At 34.9% G+C, this 21,445-nt stretch overlaps 1 protein-coding gene across 3 annotated transcripts in view; it reads left to right on the plus strand.

Moving 5' to 3' along the window:
• Positions 1-21,445, plus strand: part of DPP10 (dipeptidyl peptidase like 10) — a 1,389,594-nt gene that overhangs the window by 1,349,194 nt on the left and 18,955 nt on the right. For all 3 annotated transcript variants that reach the window (XM_044242601.1, XM_044242600.1, XM_044242602.1), the window contains exons 18-19: positions 5,052-5,150; positions 5,258-5,327. In XM_044242601.1, coding sequence (XP_044098536.1) covers positions 5,052-5,150; positions 5,258-5,327 — 169 coding nt within the window. The remainder of the gene's footprint in view (positions 1-5,051; positions 5,151-5,257; positions 5,328-21,445) is intronic.

Raw genomic sequence — 21,445 nt, forward strand, 5'->3', positions numbered from 1 at the left:
ATACCAAACCAGCCCTGCAGGAAATATTGAAAGGGATCCTCTAAACAAATAGAGAACCTAAAAGTAACAGACCAGAAAGGAACGAAGACAATATACAGTAACAGTTATACCAATACAATGGAACTAAATCCATACCTTTCAATTGTTAACCTGAATGTAAATAGGATAAATGCCCCAATCAAAAGACACAGAATATCAGAATGGAATAAAAAATAAGACCCATCAATATGTTGTCTGTGAGAAACTAATTTTAGACCCAAAGACACCTCAAGATTTAAAGTGAGGAGGTGGAAAACAATTTATTATGCTAATGGACATCAAAAGAAAGCTGGGGTGGCAATCCTTATATCAGATAAATTAGATTTTAAGTCAAAGACTATAATATGAGAGGAAGAAGGACATTATACCATACTTAAAGGGTCTATGCAACAAGAAGATCTAGCACTTTTAAATATTTATGCCCCTAACATAGGATCAGCCATTTATATAAACCAATTAATAATAAAATAAAAGAAATACATTAATAATAATACAATAATAGTAGGGGGCTTTAACACCCCCCTCACTGAAATGGACAGATCTTCTAAGCAAAAGATCAACAGGAAATAAAGGCCTTGAATGACACACTGGACTAGAGGGACATCACAGATATATTCAGAACATTCTATCCCAAACCAACAGAATACATATTCTTCCCTAGTACACATATAACATTCTCCAGAATAGATCACATTCTGGGTCACAAAACAGGTCTCAACGGGTACCAAAAGACTGAGATAATTCCCTGCATATCTTCAGACCACAATGCTTTGAAAGTAGAACTCAACAAGAGGAAAGCTGGAAAGAACTCAAATGCATACAGGCTAAAGAGCACCCTACTGAAGAACGAATGTGTCAACCAGGAAATTAAAGAAGAATTTTAAAAATTCATGGAAAAAACAAAAACAAAAACATGACTCTTCAGAATCTTTGGGATATAGCAACAGTGGCTGGAGAGGAAGTATATAGCAATATAAGCCTTTCTCAAGAAACAAGAAAGGTCTCAAATACACAACCTAACCCTATACCTAAAGGAGCTAGAGAAAGAACAGCAAATAAAGTCTACATCCAGCCGGAAAAGAGAAATAATAAAGATCAGAGCAGAAATCAATGAAATAGAAACCAAAAGAACAGTAGAACAGATCAACAAAACTAGGAGCTGGTTCTTTGAAAGAATTAAGAAGATTGATAAACCTCTGGCCAGACTTCTCAAAAAGAAAAGAGAAAGGACCCAAATTAATAAAATCATGAATGGAAGAGGAGAGATGACAGCCAACACCAAAGAAATACAAATTATAAGAACATATTACGAGTAACTATATACCAGCAAATTTGAGAATATAGAAGAAATGGATGCATTCCTAGAGACTATTAACTACTAAAACTGAAACAGAAACAGAAAACCTGAACAGACCCATAACCAGTAAGGAGATTGAAGCAGTCATCAAAAATCTCCCAACAGAGGCTCCTGGGTGGCTCAGTGTGTTAAGCCTCTGCCTTCGGCTCAGGTCATGATCTCAGGGTCCTGGGATCGAGCCCCGCATCGGGCTCTCTGCTCAGCAGTGAGCCTGATTCCCCCTCTCTCTGCCTGCCTCTCTGCCTACTTGTGATCTCTCTCTCTCTCTCTCTGTCAAATAAATAAATAAAATCTTAAAAAAAAAAAAAAAATCTCCCAACAAACAAGAGCCAAGGGCCAGATGGCTTCTCAGGGGAAATCTACCAAACATTTAAATAGGAATTAATACCTATTCTCCTAAAACTGTTCCAAAAAATAGAAAGGGAAAGAAAACTCCCAAACTCATTTTATAAGGCCAGCGTTACTTTGATCCCCAAACCAGACAAAGACCCCATCAAAAAGGAGAACTACAGACCAATATCTTTGGCATAGCAAAGGAAACAGTTAACAAAACCATGGCTGTTTAACAGTTAACAAAATAAATAGTTAACAAAACAACATGTCTGTTGGCAGGAAGCCTGCCATGACCTGAGCCAAAGGCAGATGCTTAAATACTGAGCCAGCCAGGCGCCCCACAATTTACATGTTTAATGCAATCCCTATCAAAATACCATTAACTTTTTTTCAAAGAAATGGAACAAATAAACCAAAAATGTATATGGAACCAGAAAAGACGCCGAATAGACAGAGGAATGTTGAAAAAGAAAAAAAAGTTGGCGGCATCACAATTCCAAACTTCAAGCTCTATTACAGAGCTGTAATCATCAAAACAGTATGGTATTGGCACAACAAAAGACAAATAGACCAATGGAACAGTATAGAAAGCCCAGAAATGGACCCTCAACTCTATGGTCAACTAATCTTTGACAAAGTAAGAAAGAATGTCCAATGGAAAAAAGACAGTCTCTTCAACAAATGGTGTTGGAAAAATTGGACAGTCACATGCAGAAGAATGAAACTGGACCATTTCCTTACACCACATACAAAAATAGACTCAAAATGGATGAAAGATCTCAATGTGAGACGGACTCCATCAAAATCCTTGAGGAGAACACAGGTAGCAACCTCTTTAACATCAGCCACAGAACTTCTTCCTGGAAATATCACCAAAGGCAAGGGAAGCAAGGGCAAAAATGAACTAGTGGGACTTCATCAAGATAAAAAGCTTTTGCATAGCAAAGGAAACAGTTAACAAAACCAAAAGACAACTGACAGAATGGGAAAATATACTTGCAAATGACAGATCAAATAAAGGGCTAGTATCCAAAATCTGTAAAGAATTTATCAAACTCAACACCCAAAGAACAAATAATCCAATCAAGAAATGGGCAGAAGACATGAACAGACATTTCTGCAAAGACATTCAAATGGCCAACAGACACATGAGAAAAAGTTCAACATCATGCCACATGAGGGAAATACAAATAAAAACCACAGTGAGATACCACCTCACACCAGTCAGAATGGCTATAATTAACCAATCAGGAAATGCCAGGTGTTGGCGAGGATGTGGAGAAAGAGGAACCCTCCTACATTGTTGGTGGGAATTGCAAGCTGGTATAGCCACTCTGGAAAACAGCATGGAGGTTCCTCAAAAAGTTGAAAATAGAGCAACCCTATAACCAAGCAATCGTCCTACTGGCTATTTACCCTAAAGATACAAATGTAGTGATCCAAAAGGGTATGTGCACCCAAATGTTTATAGCAGCAAGGTCCACATAGCCAAACTATGGAAAGAACCTAGATGTCCATTAAGAGATGAATGGATTAAAAAAAAAGAGAGAGAGAGATGAATGGATAAAGAAAAAGTGGTATATAAATACAATGGAATTTTATACAGCCATCAAAACCCCCAAAATCTTGCCATTTGCAATGACATGGATGGAACTAGAGAGTATTATGCTAAGTGAAATAAGTCAATCAGAGAAAGACAATTATCATATGATCTTTCTGATATAAGGATTTCGAGAGGCAGGGTGGGGGTTCATGGGGGTAAGGGAAGGAAAAATGAAACCAGATTGAACCAGGGAGGGAGACAAGTAAGAGACTCTTAATCTCAGGAAACAAACTGAGGGCTGCTGGGGGTGGGGGAGGGATAAGGTGGCTGGATAATGGACATTGGGGAGGGTATATGCTATGGTGAGTGCTATGGATTGTCTAAGACTGATGATTCACAGGCCTGTACCCTTAAAATAAAGAAACATTATATGTTAATAAATAATAAACAAACATTACAGGGACAAAAATAAAGGGAGTGGTATATGCCTGTTTGGTTCAGTTGGTAGAGTGTAGACTCTTGATCTTGGGGTTTTGAGTTTGAGCCCCATGTTGGGTACAGTGATTACTTAAAAAAATAAAATGTTTAATTTTTTCCTTAATGGATATAGATACAAAGTTCACTAACTAAATACTAGCAAGTAAAATCCACCAATTTATAAAAGAATATTATGAATACATGGGCTTACGTGAAAAATCCATGACTGTTATAACTTTCAACAATCAATCAAAGCAAATCACTCTATTTTACTATTAACTCTGAGAATTTAGAAGACAGTAGTTGATAAAATTGAAAAACAGTAAAAACAACAATAAATAACAGCAAGAATAGAAAGGGAATTTCTTAGATTAACAGAATTTACAAAAATACAACAACTGATACCACACTTAATATCTTGATGTTGAAAGACTGATTGCTTTCTTCCAAGATTGAAAGAAATTAAAGACTCAATGATATACATATTTATGGATTAGAGGGCTCACTATTTTTAGTATGTCAAATCTCCCCTAAAAATTTACAGATTTAGTCTATCAAAATTTCAGCAAGTTACTGATGCTCTTTTCATGTTTTGTCAACTCATTTTAATTTTAATATTGTCTACTGCCATATTCTCAAATTCATTAATAATTTCTTTTATAGTACCTAATATACTATTAATCCAATCTAGTATTTTTCATCTTAGATTGTTTTTATGAATATCAGATTTTGCAGTTTTAAATTTTTAGTATTTTAACCTATCTTTTTAAAAAAAAATCATTCATGTATCCGCTTAATATCCTCATACCTATTTTTTAAATATATGGGATGTAATTATAATCGACTGGCAATATCATTAAAAAAGAGAATATATTATTTGCATTACTTCTATTATTTACATTTTTATACTCATCCTGGGGGTAATATTTTCCTGATTTTTCTACATGCCTCATAATTTTGTATTAGAATCCTACTGTGGTAATGTCATCTTAAGGGGTGCTAGATAGGTTTGTATTCTTTTAAATATTCTTAAGCAGAGTAGCAACTTGATAAGATTTGCATTTTGAAAATGTAAATGCTAATTCCAGGTATAGGGCAAAAGAAAACATTTCACTGGAATAAAAAGCTCAGTTAGAAAACTGTTGTTGTAATCCAGCCAGGAGAGAAATTATGAGAGTTTAATCAGTGCCTAACACAGTGCTTGCTTGCCAAATGATAATCACCAGATTATTTGTTCTGTTGTACTGATTCCTGACCAATACATAGTAGTTAGTTATTTAAATTAACTTTTTTGATTTATAGAATATTTTATATTGGAAAGCAATTCCATGCTGAAGGAAGCTATCCTGAAGAAGAAGATAGTAAAGTCAGAAATTAAAATGCTTCATATTGACGACTATGGTAAAGTTTTGTGCATGCTATGTTATTTAAGAACAACATTCTCTGCTTCTTATAGTTTTATGTGTAAATGACTCTCCATATTTAATATTTTGCTCTTTCTTTAAAAGAACTTCCTTTACAGTTGTCCTTTCCCAAAGATTTTACGGACCGAAACCAGTATGCTCTTCTGTTAATAATGTAAGTATTCTATTTGTTTTTGAAATGAAGGAATCTAAAGGCTTTATAATTTTTCTTATGCCTCACATGACAGCATTCTGATTAAAAAAAAACAATAAAAAAATTCCTACATGTGTAGTTAACTGTGCAGCAGTCAGTGGTATGAACTCGTCAAAGACACCACCACAAAACAATATGGAGGGTTGTGTAATTTGTAATTCTTATCTCCGAAGTCCAACTCAGTGTTACTACTGGGAATAATGACACATGTGGTTTGGCATATCTGTTCAGCAATTACTCAAGTCCTATGCTTTTATTTTTTGTTTTGTTTTCATATATAGTATTGGTTTCTTTCTTTCTTTGCAATGTATTTCTAGTATCATAGTCATGCTGGATTCTTAAGAGCCTTTTTTTTTTAATTGTAAGAATACTTAGTATGAGATCTACTCTCTTGACAAATCTTAAATGCACAATAAAGTGTTGCTAACTATAGGTACAATGCTGCATAGCAGGTCTATAGAACTTACTTATCTTGCATGACTAAAATTTTATACCCACTGAATATCAACTCCCCAATTCCCCTCCCCTGGCAATACCACTCTACTCTTGGCTTCTAGGAATTTGATTATTTTAGATGCCTTTGAGACTGGAATCATGCAGTATTTGACCTTTGGTGACTGGCTTATTTCATTTAGGATAATGTCCTTAAGGAGCATCTATGTTGTCATAGGCCCTATGCTCTTTACCAGTTTATGCAACAGTGAGAAAACACTGATTGCCACTGGTGAAACCACTAGTTATATTTATATCACTCCTGCCAGTTCTCCTTCTTGGGTTCATGGCCAGCAGGAAGTACCTCCCATGCTCAGAAAGCCCTTTTCCAACTTAGAATCGAATTCATTCCTACTTTCTGTGAGATCATATTCTGAAATAGTACTGGGCACAGAGACCCCTCGCATCTAATGGTTGACTAACTTGATACTGATGCAGCATTTTATTCCTGAGAGTTATTGGTTATTTTCCTCATTAAGAACCTAGCCAGCATATATTGCTAAGACAGTGCTTAAAGTTGTCTAAAATTATATCAGAACCCTATTAGGAAAGGGAAATGAAAACAGAATTACTTGTTGTTTGAATATAGAGAATATAGAGATTAATTGTTCAGTCTATGAAATCAAAGTTCCTGGCTTTAAATTCCAGTTTTGTCATTAATTAGCTGTGTCCTTGAGCAAGCTGCTTAACCTCATTTAGGGCTCAATTTCTCCAAATACAAAACAAGCATTAAAATACAGACTATGTTTTAAGGCTGCTTTTTAGATTAAATGAAATACAACATGTAAAGTGCCAGGCACCTGATTGTTTTAATTATTTTGATTATAGTTCATTATTTTATATAGATTATAGATTCCTTAATAAATAGAAATAGTTTGTCACATAATTATAAGCAGCTAAATACAGAAAACATTATACTTAATATTTCCCCACATTCCATTATCTATCCTAAACCTCATCTAGTTTCTCATGCCCAGACCATTCTCCTTTGTCCCTAAATAACCAGAAGGCCCTTAAAGTTCTTGGTGACTTCCTGAGGAAGTTCTTATTTGCTCTTATAATTCCTTCTTTTGTCCCTTCTCTTTCACCTACTTTTCTTCAATTCCTATTTAAAGTATATGTGTGATTTATTGAGGAAAATATTTTAGGAGACAAAATGAGACAAAAAAACCATTCTTAAACCCTATATTCTGTCTCAGTCATATCTCCCTTTGGGAAAAGAGGCCTTTTTATTCCCTTGGGGGTGGTGGTTCTCAGAGAAAGGAACCCTATTAGGCATTCTTCCATGAAGCATTACCTCACTCATGCGGATGGATAGGTAGGCAATCATTCACCTGTCCATTGGCTCCAGAGTAATGTCACAGTCTGGGGTGAAAAGTAGATGGGAATTACAGATTCTCACTATAGCCCTGAGTCAGAGAAACTAACTAACTTGTTGTGGCATCTGATACGAGCTTTATGCTGGATGATTTTTATTTTGTAAGAACTTATAGATTGCCTTCCCTAAGCTGTGAATCAATGGATCCACCCTCTCCAATATACTCTTGTCCAGACCCCAAACAGGATGCTGAAGCCCTGGCAGTGTGGAAGCAGGCCCTAGAGTAGCAAGCACCACTTCAAAGTGATGCATGCCCCTAAGAAAGTAAAAGTAAACACACAAATAAGTGAAACCATATGATAATTGACTCTCTCTGCTTGACTTATTTCACTCAGCATAATCTCTTCCAGTCCCATCCATGTTGTTAAAAAAGTTGGGTATTCTTCCTTTCTGATGGAGGCATAATACTCCACAGTGTAAAAAAAAAAAAAAAAATACTCCATAGTGTATATGGACCACATCTTCCTTATCCACTCATCCGTTGAAGGGTATCTTGGTTCTTTCCATAGTTTGGCGACCGTGGCCATTGCTACTATAAACATCGGGGGTGTGGGAGGTTGGAGTACCAGGTGGTGGGTATTATAGAGCACACAGATTGCATGGAGCACTGGGTGTGGTGAAAAAATAATGAATACTGTTTTTCTGAAAATAAATAAATTGAAAAAATTTAAAAAAATAATTAAACCCTCCCCCTCACCCCCACACACACACATCACTCAGAGAACCAACAGTAGGCTGGAGGCAGACAACTGACCTGACTCCAGGCCCCACCCAGCAATGAAAGCTTCTCAGGGGAGAGCCAGGGAAAGTGCCCTGAAGTTTGGTGCCACTACATCTCTGGTAAATGCATGTTCTGATTCAAGTCAAGCCCAGGGCATTTCCAGGCTGGCCCCCAGACACCACAGGGAGTAAACACTGCCCACAATAGGCCAAGAAAGCTACTGCAGATTACTGGACTGAAAGAAAAAGCAGCTCTGCCACAGCAGCACAGTAGATATATCACACATAGAAGACACCCCTGAAGGAGCAGATTCTACCTAGCAGGACACTACCTAGCAGGAAACTAAAGAGCCTCTTCTTCATAATGCATTAGTTGCAAGTCCAGATGTGGCTGTCTCTTCTAACACAAAGAAGCCTTACAGAAAGTAAGACAAATAAGGAGACAGAGGAATATGTCCCAAATAAAAGAAAAAGACAAAATCACAGCAAGAGACCAAAGCAAAATGGAGGTAAGTAATATGCCTGTTAAGAATTTAAAGTAATAATCATAAAGATACTCAGCAGACATAAAGAAAGAGTAGAAGACATCTCTGATGCTTATTGAGATTAAAAAAAGAACTGATTAGAGGTAAGAAGCACAATAAATGAATTAAAAAATATACTAGATGTAATAAATAGTAGAAGAGATGAAGCAGAAGACTGGACCAGTGACCTGGCGGACAGAATAATAGAAAATAAGCTGAGCAGATGGGGATTATATTATACAATATATAAGCAGATTATATATAATCTATATATGTCATATATGATATATAATTATATATAATACAAATATAGTCTTCTATATAATTAATATATAAGCAGATTATGTTATATAACATGTATATTTTATATATATATATATTTTTAAATCAGACTTAGAGAATTTAGTCATTTGCTTTATTGGGTCACAGAAGAAGAGAAAAGAAAAGGAGGCAGAAAATTTATTTGAAGAAATAATAGTTGTAAATCTCTGAAATCTGGACAAGAAAACAAATCCAGATGACCTAGGCACAGAGAGTCACCCCTCGGACACATAAAATCTACCCAAGGAGGTCCACACCAAGATACACAGTAATTAAGGTGGGAAAAGTAATGACAGAGAATTTTAAAAGCAGCAGAAGAAAATCGTTACATTCAAAGGAAACCACATAAGGTTACCAGATGATTTTTTAGTAGAAACCCTGCATACCAGAGGGAGTGGCATGCATATTCAAAATATTGCAGCCAAGAATATGCTATCCAACAAGGCCATCCTTTAGAATAGAAGGTGAGATAAAGAGTTTTCTAGACACACAAAAGTTAAAGGAATTCATGACCTCTAAATGAGCCCTGCAAGAAATGTTATAGGGGACTCTGAGTGGAAAGGAAAGATCATAAGCTATGGTAAGGAAAGCAGGAAGCACAAAAGTAGTAAAAATAAGTATATTTATAAAAGTCAAGGAACTGACAAAATAAAAGGATATGAAGTATGACACCATATACCTAAAAAGTGGGAAGCTGTTAAGAATGAGTTCAAACTTAATATATACTGCTATATATAGAAGACATTATATACAAACTAAATGGTAACCATAAATAAAAAAATCAGTGATATGCAAAAAAATAAAGAGAAAGTAATCAAGTACATCACTAAAGAAATCCAACTTATCTTGAGAGAAGAGAACAAGAGAAGAAAGTAACAGAGAAGAACTACATAAATGACCACAAAACAAGTAACAAAATGACAGTAAGTACTGACTTATCAGGAATTACATTGAATGAAAATGGACTAAACATTCCAATTAAAAGACACAGGGTAATAAAATGGATGAAAAAATAAGACTCATATGCTGCACACAGTAGACTCATTTCAGACCTAAAGACACATGCAGGTTGAAAGTGAAAAGATGAAGAAGAATCTATCATGCAAATGGGTGTGAAAAGAAAGCTGTGATGGCAATACTTATATTGGTCAATATACCTTAAAACAAAGACTGTTATGAGACAGAGAAGAGCACTATATAATCATTCAGGGGACAATCCAACCAGAAGATATAGCAATTGTAAATATTTATTCACCCACCCTAGGAGCAAACAAATACATAAAGCAGTTAATAACAAACATAACAGAAATAATCAATAGTAATACAATAACAGTAGGGGACTTTAATACCCCACTTATTACATCAATGGACAGATCATACAATCAATAAGATAACAGTTTTAAGAACATTTTGGACCAGATAGACCTAAAAAAATCTGTTCAAGACATTTCACCCCAAATTAGTAGAATATACCTTCTTTTCAAGTGTACATGGAACATTCCAAAAATAGATCACATCTCAGACCACAAAATAAATCTCAACAAATTTAAAAAGACTAAAGTCATACCTGGCATCTTTTCTGAGCAGAATGTTATGAAATGAGACATCAATCACAAGAAAAATTCTGGAAAAAACAAATTTACCAAGATACTAAATAACATGCTACTAAACAATGAATGGATCAAACAAGAAATCAAAGAGGAAATAAAAGATAATAATAATACATGGAGAGAAATGGAAAGGAAAACACAACGATCCAAAATCTTTGGGATACAGGATGTAGCAAAATTGCCTCAAGAAGCAAAAAAATCTCAAATAAGCAACCCAACATTACACCTAAAGGAGCTAGAAAGAGAGTAACAAAACACCAAACCAGTAGAAAGAAGGAAATAATAAGGTTAAAGCAGAAATACATGACAACTTAAATAGTACAAATCAATCAAACCAGGAGTTGATTCCTTGAAAAGATCAACAAAACTGATAAACATTTAGCCAGACTCACAAAAAAAGAGACTTAAATAAAACCAGAAAGAGGAGAAATGATAAATGATACCACAGAAATAAAAAGGATTTTAAGAAAATATTATGAAAAGTTATATTGCTAGCAAATCTGACAACCTAGAAGAAATGGATAAATTCCTAGAAACATGTAATCTACTAAAAGAAGAAGGAAGAAATAGAAATTTAGACAGACCAACTACCAGCAATGAAACCAAATCAGTAATCAAAAAAGTCTCCACAAGCAAAAACTCAAGACAGATGGCTTCACAGTTGAATTCTACTAAATATCAAAAGTTAATATTTAATTTATTTAAATTTAATTTGACTGATTTAAAAAGAAATTTTTGATTATTAAAATTAAAAATATTAAATTTAATTTAATAAATTTATTAAAAGTTAATACCTCTTAAACTATTCCAAATAGAAGAGGAAAGAAAACTTCCAAATTCATTCTATGAGGCCTGCATTACCCTGATACTAAAATGAGATAAAGATACTTAAAATTAATTAATTAATAAGATAGAGAAAAAGAATATTATAGGCCAATATTCTGATGAGTAAAGACACAAAAATCCTCAACAAAAATCAGCAAATTGAATCCAACAATACATTAAAAAACTCATTCATCAAAATCAAGTGAGATTTATTCCCAGGATGCAAGGGTGGTTCAACATTGGCAAATCAGTCAGTATGATACATTGGATCAAGAGCAAGGATAAAAACTATATGATCACTTCAACTGATGCAGAAAAATCTATCTGGCAAAGTATAACATCCATCAGAAATGTAGGTTTAGAGGGAAAATAACATCATAAAGGCCATCCATGAAAAACCCACAGCTAAAATTATATTCAATGGCGAAAAACTGAGAGCTTTCCCTCTAATATCAAGAACAAGACAAGGTTGTCCACTCTCACTGATTTTATTCAACATAGTACTGGAAATCCTAGCCACAGCAATCAGGTAAGAAGAGCTAATGAAATCATCCAATTTGAAAAAAAAGAAAATCACCCAATTTGGTAAAGAAGGGAAACTTTCACTATTCACAATGATATGGTATGATGGTATAAAGAACTCAAGACTCTACCAAAAGCTCCTAGAACTGAAAAATGAATTCAGTAATGCTGCAGGACACAAAATCAATGTACAGAAATCCACTGCATTTCTATGCAGTAATAATGAAGCAACAGAAATTAAGAAAGCAGTCCTATTTATAATTGCACCAAAAATAATAAAATACCTAGGCAGAAACTTAATCAAGGAGGTAAAAGACTATACTCTGAAAAGTATAAAACATTGATAAAAAGAAATTGAAGTCAACACAAAGATATTTCATAAGATATTTCATGCTTATGGATTGGAAGAACAAATACTGTTAAAATGTCCATACTACCCAAAGCAATCTACAGATTTAATGAAACCCATATCAAAATACTAAAAGCATTTTTCACAGAACTAGAATAATCCTAAAATTTGTATGGAATCATAAAGGACCCTGAATAGGCAAAACAATCCTGCAAAAGCAAAACAAAGCTGGAGACATCACAATTCCAGACCTCAAATTATACTACAAATCTGTAGTAATAAAATGAGTATTGTATTGGCACAAACAGAACGGAAAACCCAGGAATAAACCCACAGCTATATGGTCAATTAATCTTCAACAAAGGTGGCAAGACAATCTCTTCAACAAATGGTGTTGAGAAAACTGGACAGCTACATGCAAAAGAATGAAACTGGACCACTTTCTTATACCAGATACAAAAATAAATTCAAAGTGGATTAAAGATCTAAATGTGAGATCTGAAACCATGAAAATCCTAAAATAGAGCACAGGCAGTAATTTCTCTTACATAGGCCATAGCAACATCTTTCTAGTTACATCTCCTGCAAAAATGAACTATTGGGACTAAGTAAAGATAAAAAAACTTCTGCACTATGAAGGAAACAATCGACAAAATGAAAAACCTATGGAATGGGAGAACATATTTGCATATGACATATCTGATACAGTGTCCAAAATATATATAGAACTGATACAACTCAACACTCCAAAACAACCCAATTAAAAACTGGGCAGAAGACATGAATAGACATTTCTTCAAAGAAGACATGCAGATGGCTAACGGACACATGAAAAGATGCTCAACATCACTCATCATCAGGGAAGTGTATATCAAAACCTCAATAAGAAGACATTTCACACCTGTCAGAGTGGTTAAAATCAACAACATAAGAAACAAGTGTTGGCAAAGATAGAGAGAGAATGGAATCCTTGTGCACTGTTCATGGGATGCAAACTGGTAAAGCCACTCTGGAAAGCAGTACGGAGGCTCCTCAAAAAACTAAAAAGAGAACTCTCTGATCCAGTAATCACACTACTGGGTATTTACCCAAAGAATACAAAATGATAATCTGAAAGGGTGTACACACCCCTGTTTACTGCTGCATTGTGTGCAATAGGCAAATTATGGAAGCAGCCCAAGTACTCTTCAAAAGAAGAGTAGAGATTGAAGCAGTGATCAAAAACGTCCTGAAATACAAGAGCCCAGGACCTGAAAGATTTCCTGGGGAATTCTACCAAACACTGAAAGAAGAAATAATACCCATTCTCCTGAAACTGTTTCAAAAAACAGAAACAGAAGGAAAACTCCCAGACTCTTTCTATGAAGCCAGCATTACTCTGATCCCCAAATCAGGCAAAGACCCCATCAAAAAGGAGAATTTCAGACCATATCCCTGATGAATATGGATTCCAAGATTCTCAACAAGATCCTAGCTAACAGGATCCAACCGTACATTAAAAAGGTTATCCACCATGGCTAGGTGGGATTTACCCCTGGGATGCAAGTGTGGTTCAATATTCACAAATCAATCAGTGTGACAAAACAAATCAATAAGAGAAGAGAGAAGAACCACATGGTCCTTTCAATTGATGAAGAAAAAGCATTTGACAAGATAAAGCATTCTTTCCTGAGTAAAACACTTTCAAAGTATAGGGACAGAGGGAACACTCCCCAATTTCATAAAAACTATCTATGAAAACCCCACAGCAAATATCATCCTCAATGGGGAAAAGCTGACAGCCTTCCCTTTGAGATCAGGTACACGACAAGGATGCCCACTCTCACCACTGCTGTTCAACATAGTACTAGAAGTCCTAACAACATCAATCACACAACAAAAAGAAATAAAAGGTATTCAAATTGACAAAGAAGAAATCAAACTCTCTCTCCTCACAGATGACATGATACTTTATATGGAAAACCCAAAAGACTACACACCCAAACTACCAGAACTCATACAGCAATTCAGTAATATGGCAGGATACAAAATCAATGTACAGAAATCAGTTGCTTTCTTATACAGTAACAATAAAAATACAGAAAGTACAGGGAAATTAGAGAATCAGTTCCATTTACTATAGCACCAAGAACCATAAGATACCTTGGAATAAACTTAACCAAAGAGGTAAAGGATCTGTACTCGAGAACTACAGAACATTCATGAAAGAAATTGAAGAAGACACAAAAAGATGGAAAAGCAATCCATGCTCATGGATTGGAAGACTAAACATTATTAAAATGTCTATACTGCTCAGACCAATCTATACTTTCAATGCCATCCCGATCAAAATCTCACTGGCATTTTTTAAAAAGATTTTATTTATTTATTTGACAGAGAGAGAGATCACAAGTAGGCAGACAGGCAGGCAGAGAGAGAGGAGGAAGCAGGCTTCCTGCAGAGCAGAGAGCCCAATGCAGGTCCCAATCCCAGGACCCTGGGACCAAAACCTGAGCCGAGGGCAGAGGCTTTAACCCATTGAGCCACTCAGGCACCCCTCTGCCCCACCACTGGCATTTTTCAAAGTGCTGGAACAGACAATCCTAAAATTTGTATGGCACCAGAAAAGACCCCAAATTACTAAGGAAATGCCGAAAAAGAAAAACAAAACTGGGGACATCATGTTGCTTGATTTCAAGCTTTACTACAAAGCTGTGATCACCAAGACAGCATGGTACTGGCAAAAAAACAGACACATAGATCAGTGGAACAGAGCAGAGAGTCAAGCTATGGACCCGCAACTCTATGGAAAAACAATCTTCAACAAAGTAAGAAAAAATATCCAGTGGAAAAAAGACAGTCTCTTTGATAACTGGTGCTGGGAAAATTGGACAGGTATGTATAGAAGAATGAAGCTGGACCGTTCTTACACCACACAATAAACTTCAAATGGATAAAAGAGCTCAACATGAGGCAGGAATCTATCAAAGTTTGAATTTTAAGTATCTGATTTTTCTCATTTTTTTAATCTTTCACATTTAAGCAGATGAGAAATTCACCCACACTGTAATGCAGATGAAATGATTAAGAAAAAACAGTGGCATTTAATCTAGGTAATGGAAGGGGAGAAGGGGATCATTGTGTTTCATATTTTTCTCGAACAAACTCGACCTTCTTCTTTCACAATGTATAGATAATGCATCGTAAAAGTCAGTATTAATTTCTTAGTACTACTTAAAATGTACACAGTCAAAAGTTGGTATCTTGAGAAGGTACCACAGGAAAAACAAATTCTAAATTTATAGAAAATGTAAATGTAAGTGGTTGGTAGAGTGTCACTTGTTAGACATCTACCAAGAGGTGAAAACTTAGCCAAAATGTACATTTTTGGACTTTCACTACTTTTCCCTAAAAAATCCTAGGGATTAAAGCATTCAAAAGATATGGTATTAATTCAGGAAAAGGCCCAGACTTAGAACTTGGTAAAAATAAATAAATAAGACTTTCAAAATCTTAAATTCTTTATTCCAGTTAAGAATTATAAGTACTTTTTAAGAATGTATTTATATGTCAAAGACAGTAAATCAATATGTTTCTAAGGTCTACTTTAATTAAATTGTGTTCTTTCAAAGATTTGGATTATTCATCTATGGTTTACGGTTAGTTGCTTTACCTGTGTCTCAGTTTACTAAACTGTAAAGTGATTCTTCTAATAATTGTCCATAGTTAGCACTATAGTTATTATTATTATTTCTATTTAACTGACACATAAAAGTAAACTAAGATTAGTATCACCTGAGCTTATAAAAGCACATTTTCAGTTGATAAACTGACTTCCAGAATCCAGACTTTATAGTTAGAAGAAAAAAAAAAGTAACATATAACCACCAATATAACCACTGCATTTAACTGAAAGTGATGGACACCCTACTGTGGGTAACATGCACATTCAGTTTATATGTAATTATCATCCATCTATTCCTCTGTTAGGAATCCACTGTAATCCCTGATATATAACCCATGTATTGCTGGCCTCAATGTTAACATTCACAACAGCCCCATGCTGAACTGTATTCTCTGTTAGAAAATGAAGAAATAGGACACTGTTCAGGAGTTTGTCAACTGCTGCTTTTTTAAAGATATACATGCTTTGTTCTGTTTTCATCTGGAAAATTCCTATATCTGTTAAGGCAACATGTAGAATATTTTGTATTATAATATCTAAAGCAGACCTGCTGTATAGGAGATTTACGTAACAGTTCACACACATCAAGAATAAGGTCAGTTCTTCTGTTCTTGATCTGTTTATGCAATGTGCTAAACTTTCTTTTGACTGTGACCATCTCTAAAGAGGTCCAAAGAAGTGGATCAAATGCTGGTCTACTTCAGTGAAGATACAAGCCATCCCCAGCAACTGAAAGTAAATATCACCAAACTCCCTTCTCTTTCTACCTCCTCAGCTGCTCTGTTAGAAATTATCCCAAATGGAAACTGGCCAACGGTAAGAATTAATGTAGTAAGACTGACAGCAGAGTTGATTAGGAGATTGGAACTTGCTCCCATTTACTGCACAATTTCTGTGAGATATCCCCGAGGCCCTTTTATGTTGGTTTTCTTCCAATATTTTCATGTGCTAAGATGTTTATCCTGAGGTTAATTTTGTGTGGATAATACTAACAGTCCATTTTTGAGTTTATAGCTGGCTCATTAATATCCATGCTGTTCAGTGCCTCAACCTGCGTTCTGATAAGCTTTTCATTTTTTGGCTTCCTACAACAATAGAAATAACTTGATTTAATGAACTAAATTCTGCTTTTTCTTCTTTGCTCTAATGATAATTGTAATGCAGTATTTATATCATACTAAGGATATATTCTTGGGCCTTTATTCAAGGGAAATCAAAGAACAAAATCCAATGGAATTCCTTTTAAAACAAGGAAAAATACCTTTAATAGACAGAAACTGACCCTAATAAGGGGAAGCCTATTCTATTAAAAAAATAGGAGAGAAAGGGAGAGATTGAGTAGAAAAGTAGGGGAAGGATAAAAAAAAAAAAGATACCCCCCCAAAAAAATCCCATTTATTAAAGCAAAATAGCCTCTCAAATTCAGAGATCCAAATTCTGATCAAGGAAAAGAATTAAGTTACTTGTTTTCAGTAGATTTTGAATATAAAGAAAACCTACTGGAAAAACAATGACTTAAAAAAAAAGACCTAATTTCAAAGCACAAGTTTTATAATCCAGAAAAGTATGCCAGGGTTAGATTTTTTATTTGGGGGGGGGTTGCCGAAAGAATTATATTTCTGCAGAAGCAGGACAAGAAAGAACTTACACATACAAGGACACACATATTATACGCCAATACACAAATACACATGATTATGTGTGGAAAGAAATCAGGCGCACACACATAAAACAAATGTCTACATATACACATCCTTTTATTCTGAACTAACTGAAAGACCCACCCACTGTTAAAAGTAGAACTTTTTAAAATTACTTTTTTAAAAGATGTATTTATTTGACAAAGAGAGAGACAGCACAAGCAGTGGAAGCAGCAGAGGGAGAGGCAGAAGTAGGCTCCCTGCTGAGCAGGGAGCCTGATGGGGGACTCAATCCCAGGACCTTGGGATCATGATCTAAAATGAAGGCAGACACAGAACTAAGCCACCCAGGAGCCCTCAAATTAGAACATTTTTAATGGAACTATATTTTCCTTTAAACAAAAGAAAAAAAAATTGATCACTGTTATACTAAGGCTCAGAAATTATCTAAATTGTCTAAAGCCACTGGACCTGGGCTCAACTCACTCTGGTCCTATCATCATATTACCTGTACCCTTTTCAGGATAGCACCCCACATTACTATAATTTGTAATCCCAGTGGATTAATGCAATTTTTTTAAAAGGTGTAGCACTGAATAGGATATATGAATTCAAGTATATGAACACAAGTGTTGAAGAGTAATAGAATTTGAGAATTTGACTGATAAGCCTAATTTTGTATGTACTATCTGGTAGGCCTTATCGTAACCACCTCCAGAAACAGGCTTTGCCAGTGTAAGAAAAGTTCTAGGTAGAAGCCTAAATAACACTGACCATTTCAAACACTTTCCTATAACCCGGGCGGGGTGTGGGGGGGAGATACACAGCCAAAAATTATATTGTAAGCAAACCAGGAATCAGAAAATTGCAGATATTAGTGATATTCCTAATGGAATATCACTAATATTCTAATACTAACAGATTCTAATACTAATAGAATATTCTAATACTAATACTAATAGATGGGAATGTGGATAAGAAACTGTTCTCTGACAGGAAAAAAAATGTTATTTCTCATGTGTTGCAGTAAATAAATATGTGAGAAAAGTCATTCTGTTATTCTGCATGTAGAAAAATCCATCCATGAGAAGAAATCTAAGGATCTTAAAATGAGAAATGGAAGAAATTAGCCTAGAAGCACTTAGCTAATGTATGTATCTCTATGTATGTATTGCTCGAAAGAGGTCAAACTTCACGTTACAACTAAATCATCACTAACTATAAATTTATATTAAGTAAATTTCAGATTAAGGCAAGACAAACATTGTTTAAGGAAAATGTCCTAGTCAAACTCACCTCCTTCTGTGGCCCCTCCTTCCAAAATGCCCCAATGGACAGATTCACAGTTGTTAGTATAGCAGTTTTCAAATTCTACCACGTAGGAGAAGAAATTCTGCCATGCAATAGATTAGAGTCAAGGAAAGTATACTCATTTTTAAAATATTTTCCTTCCATCTATTGTAACCAAGTTTAACTGGTTAGGAAAAGACTTCTTAAAATGTACTGCATGTGATCTTAACTATTTACCACATACTATTTTATAACAACAACAAAAAAAAAACAAGTAAAAATAAACACAGCATATAATTACTCAGGGTAACTTAGCATATCCTAACAAAGTTAGGACCAAAATATAGGTCTTCAGCTCTCTTTACATTAAATTAAATAGCAATTTGTGAACCTGACCACATATGCAGTCTGAACAACTTGGTTGTTCTTTTATCACAACCCTCAACAATATTGTATGTCCCCATTCTCAACCTTGAAACACCCTCATTTCTATGGGCCCCCGGAGATTTCTGAAACAGAGTAAAACAAAATAGTGTAGTAAAAAAGATGAAGATGACTGTACACCTGAGATTAATATAACTCTGTATGTTAACTATACTGCTGTAAAAATTAAAAAAAAAAAGATAAATACTTAGAGCATTAAAAAAAAAAAAGATGACACTCAGAGAAAGACAAAGAGGAACCAAATAAATTGAAGCTTGAAGCTTGCCGATTCTGCATAACAAATTCATGTTCTTTCATAACTCATCTTGAAATAAATATGTACCATGTACCAAAAAAGAAAGAACAACAAACCCCACTAGATGGAGAAATGTGTTAAAGTCATTAACTGGTAATGTATTGATATCACTGTGTGTTCTAACATTGAAAACTTGTAAAGACGAGGTTGAAAGTTAAAAATGGCCATTTAGAGAAAATACCAAAGGAGTGGAATTACATTTTTTCTCTGGCTGTTGCAAGCCTGAGTAAGGGATTGAAGGTTTTTGTTTAAAAAAGTCTATAACCATTTATTAATCATTAGGTTTGAAAAATATGCCTTAAATTGTATTAAAAAATAATTTATTTGCCTGCCATAAAATGTCTGTGACTTACTAACATTTTGTCTACATTTAATTTAGCTTTGAACTCATTAAAGTAGCTGTGAACAATGCAATAGTTTATAACTAAACTGGAAAATTACTATCTTCCATATCAACAAAACATTTTACAGTGTTACATTAAAGCTGCTGTCAGTGATCACTCTGATCATCACTACCAAGGATCTGTGGATTACGCTTTCACATTTTAAGTCTTTAGGTATCATTGGTCCATCTAACACAATATCTCATATGACATGGCACAAACCTTTATCCACAGACACTGCCCAGTTTAATTTCTGCACAACTGGCCCAAAGCTTTTAAACAGTTCTCCATTTCCAACTGCAAGGAAATATGCTCAAAATAAGCAACACTGGCTGCAAACAAAAGAATAATAACAGTTTCTATTGTTTAATGAATTTTATAATTGTCTTAAATTTCTTATTATATTTCACAGAGTACTTTCAAATACATTATGTCATTTAATGCACATAAAACTCTGAGGAAAACAAGACAGTATCTTGCAATCATTAAAGATAAGGAAACTGAGTCTTGGGGTTTTAGTGTCTTGCCTATCTATATTCAAAGTAAAATTGGGACTCATATGGTCATATTTTTACCCACCTTAAAAACTGAAGTTAATAATTGTACTTTATTCTCTGTGAATCATGGTTTGCTTTCTGATATTTTCAATAAATCCCCAAGCTTCAAAATATAGTGTCTTTATAAAAACTAAAGGCTTTTTAAGATCCTTCCATTTTAAACCTCACATGACTCTACTTTCCCTGAAAAGATCTCGTTCAACAGCATTTTCTGTGTTCAGGCATATTGTGCTAGGCATAATGATTCATGCTATTTCTCAAATGATAAACAAGTTATGTCAGTTATCACCTGGGAGTCTGGAAAAAATACCAACTCCACACTTCATTCTGAGCTAGGCAATAAGAATTCTAGGCACGAGGGGCGCCTGGGTGGCTCAGTGGGTTAAAGCCTCTGCCTTTGGCTCAGGTCATGATTTCAGGGTCCTGGGATCGAGCCCCACATCGGGCTCTCTGCTCAGCGGGGAGCCTGCTTCCCCCTCTCTCTCTGCCTACTTGTGATCTCTGTCTGTCAGGTAAATAAATAAAATCTTAAAAAAAAAAAAAAGAATTCTAGGCACGAGCATGTGGATATATATATAGTAACAATCCCCAATAATCTGATAAAGAGGTAATGTTGCAAAAACTAAAAAATGAAAAATAAAAATAAAATTTCAAGAAGAGCTAAAGATTGCAGACACCATGAAAAGACAAAACTGATTTAGATTTGGATCACAGCATCATCATAATTGTGTGATTTAGAGGGGAATGGGGGGCGATCATGATTAACCCACTATCATGGAACAGTTTATAGGCTAGGAATAATGATGCATGTAATAAGCCATGCAAAAGACAACTTCCTCCCAGAAAGGTTAAATAAGTTTTGGTGGTGTAGATCTATTATTATAAAATAATAAGTATTTAAACCACAAAAAAACATTTATATTAGTTTACCAGGGCTGGGCATACTGAACAGTGGAAATGTTATTTTCTCAGTTCTGGAGAACAGAAGTCTAAGATTAAGGTGTCCACAGGTTTTATTTATTCCGAGACCTCTCTCCTTGGCTTATAGCTGGTTTCCCTCTTGCT

This window comes from Neovison vison, chromosome 3, assembly GCF_020171115.1.
Source record: "Neovison vison isolate M4711 chromosome 3, ASM_NN_V1, whole genome shotgun sequence".
NCBI lineage: Eukaryota > Metazoa > Chordata > Mammalia > Carnivora > Mustelidae > Neogale > Neogale vison.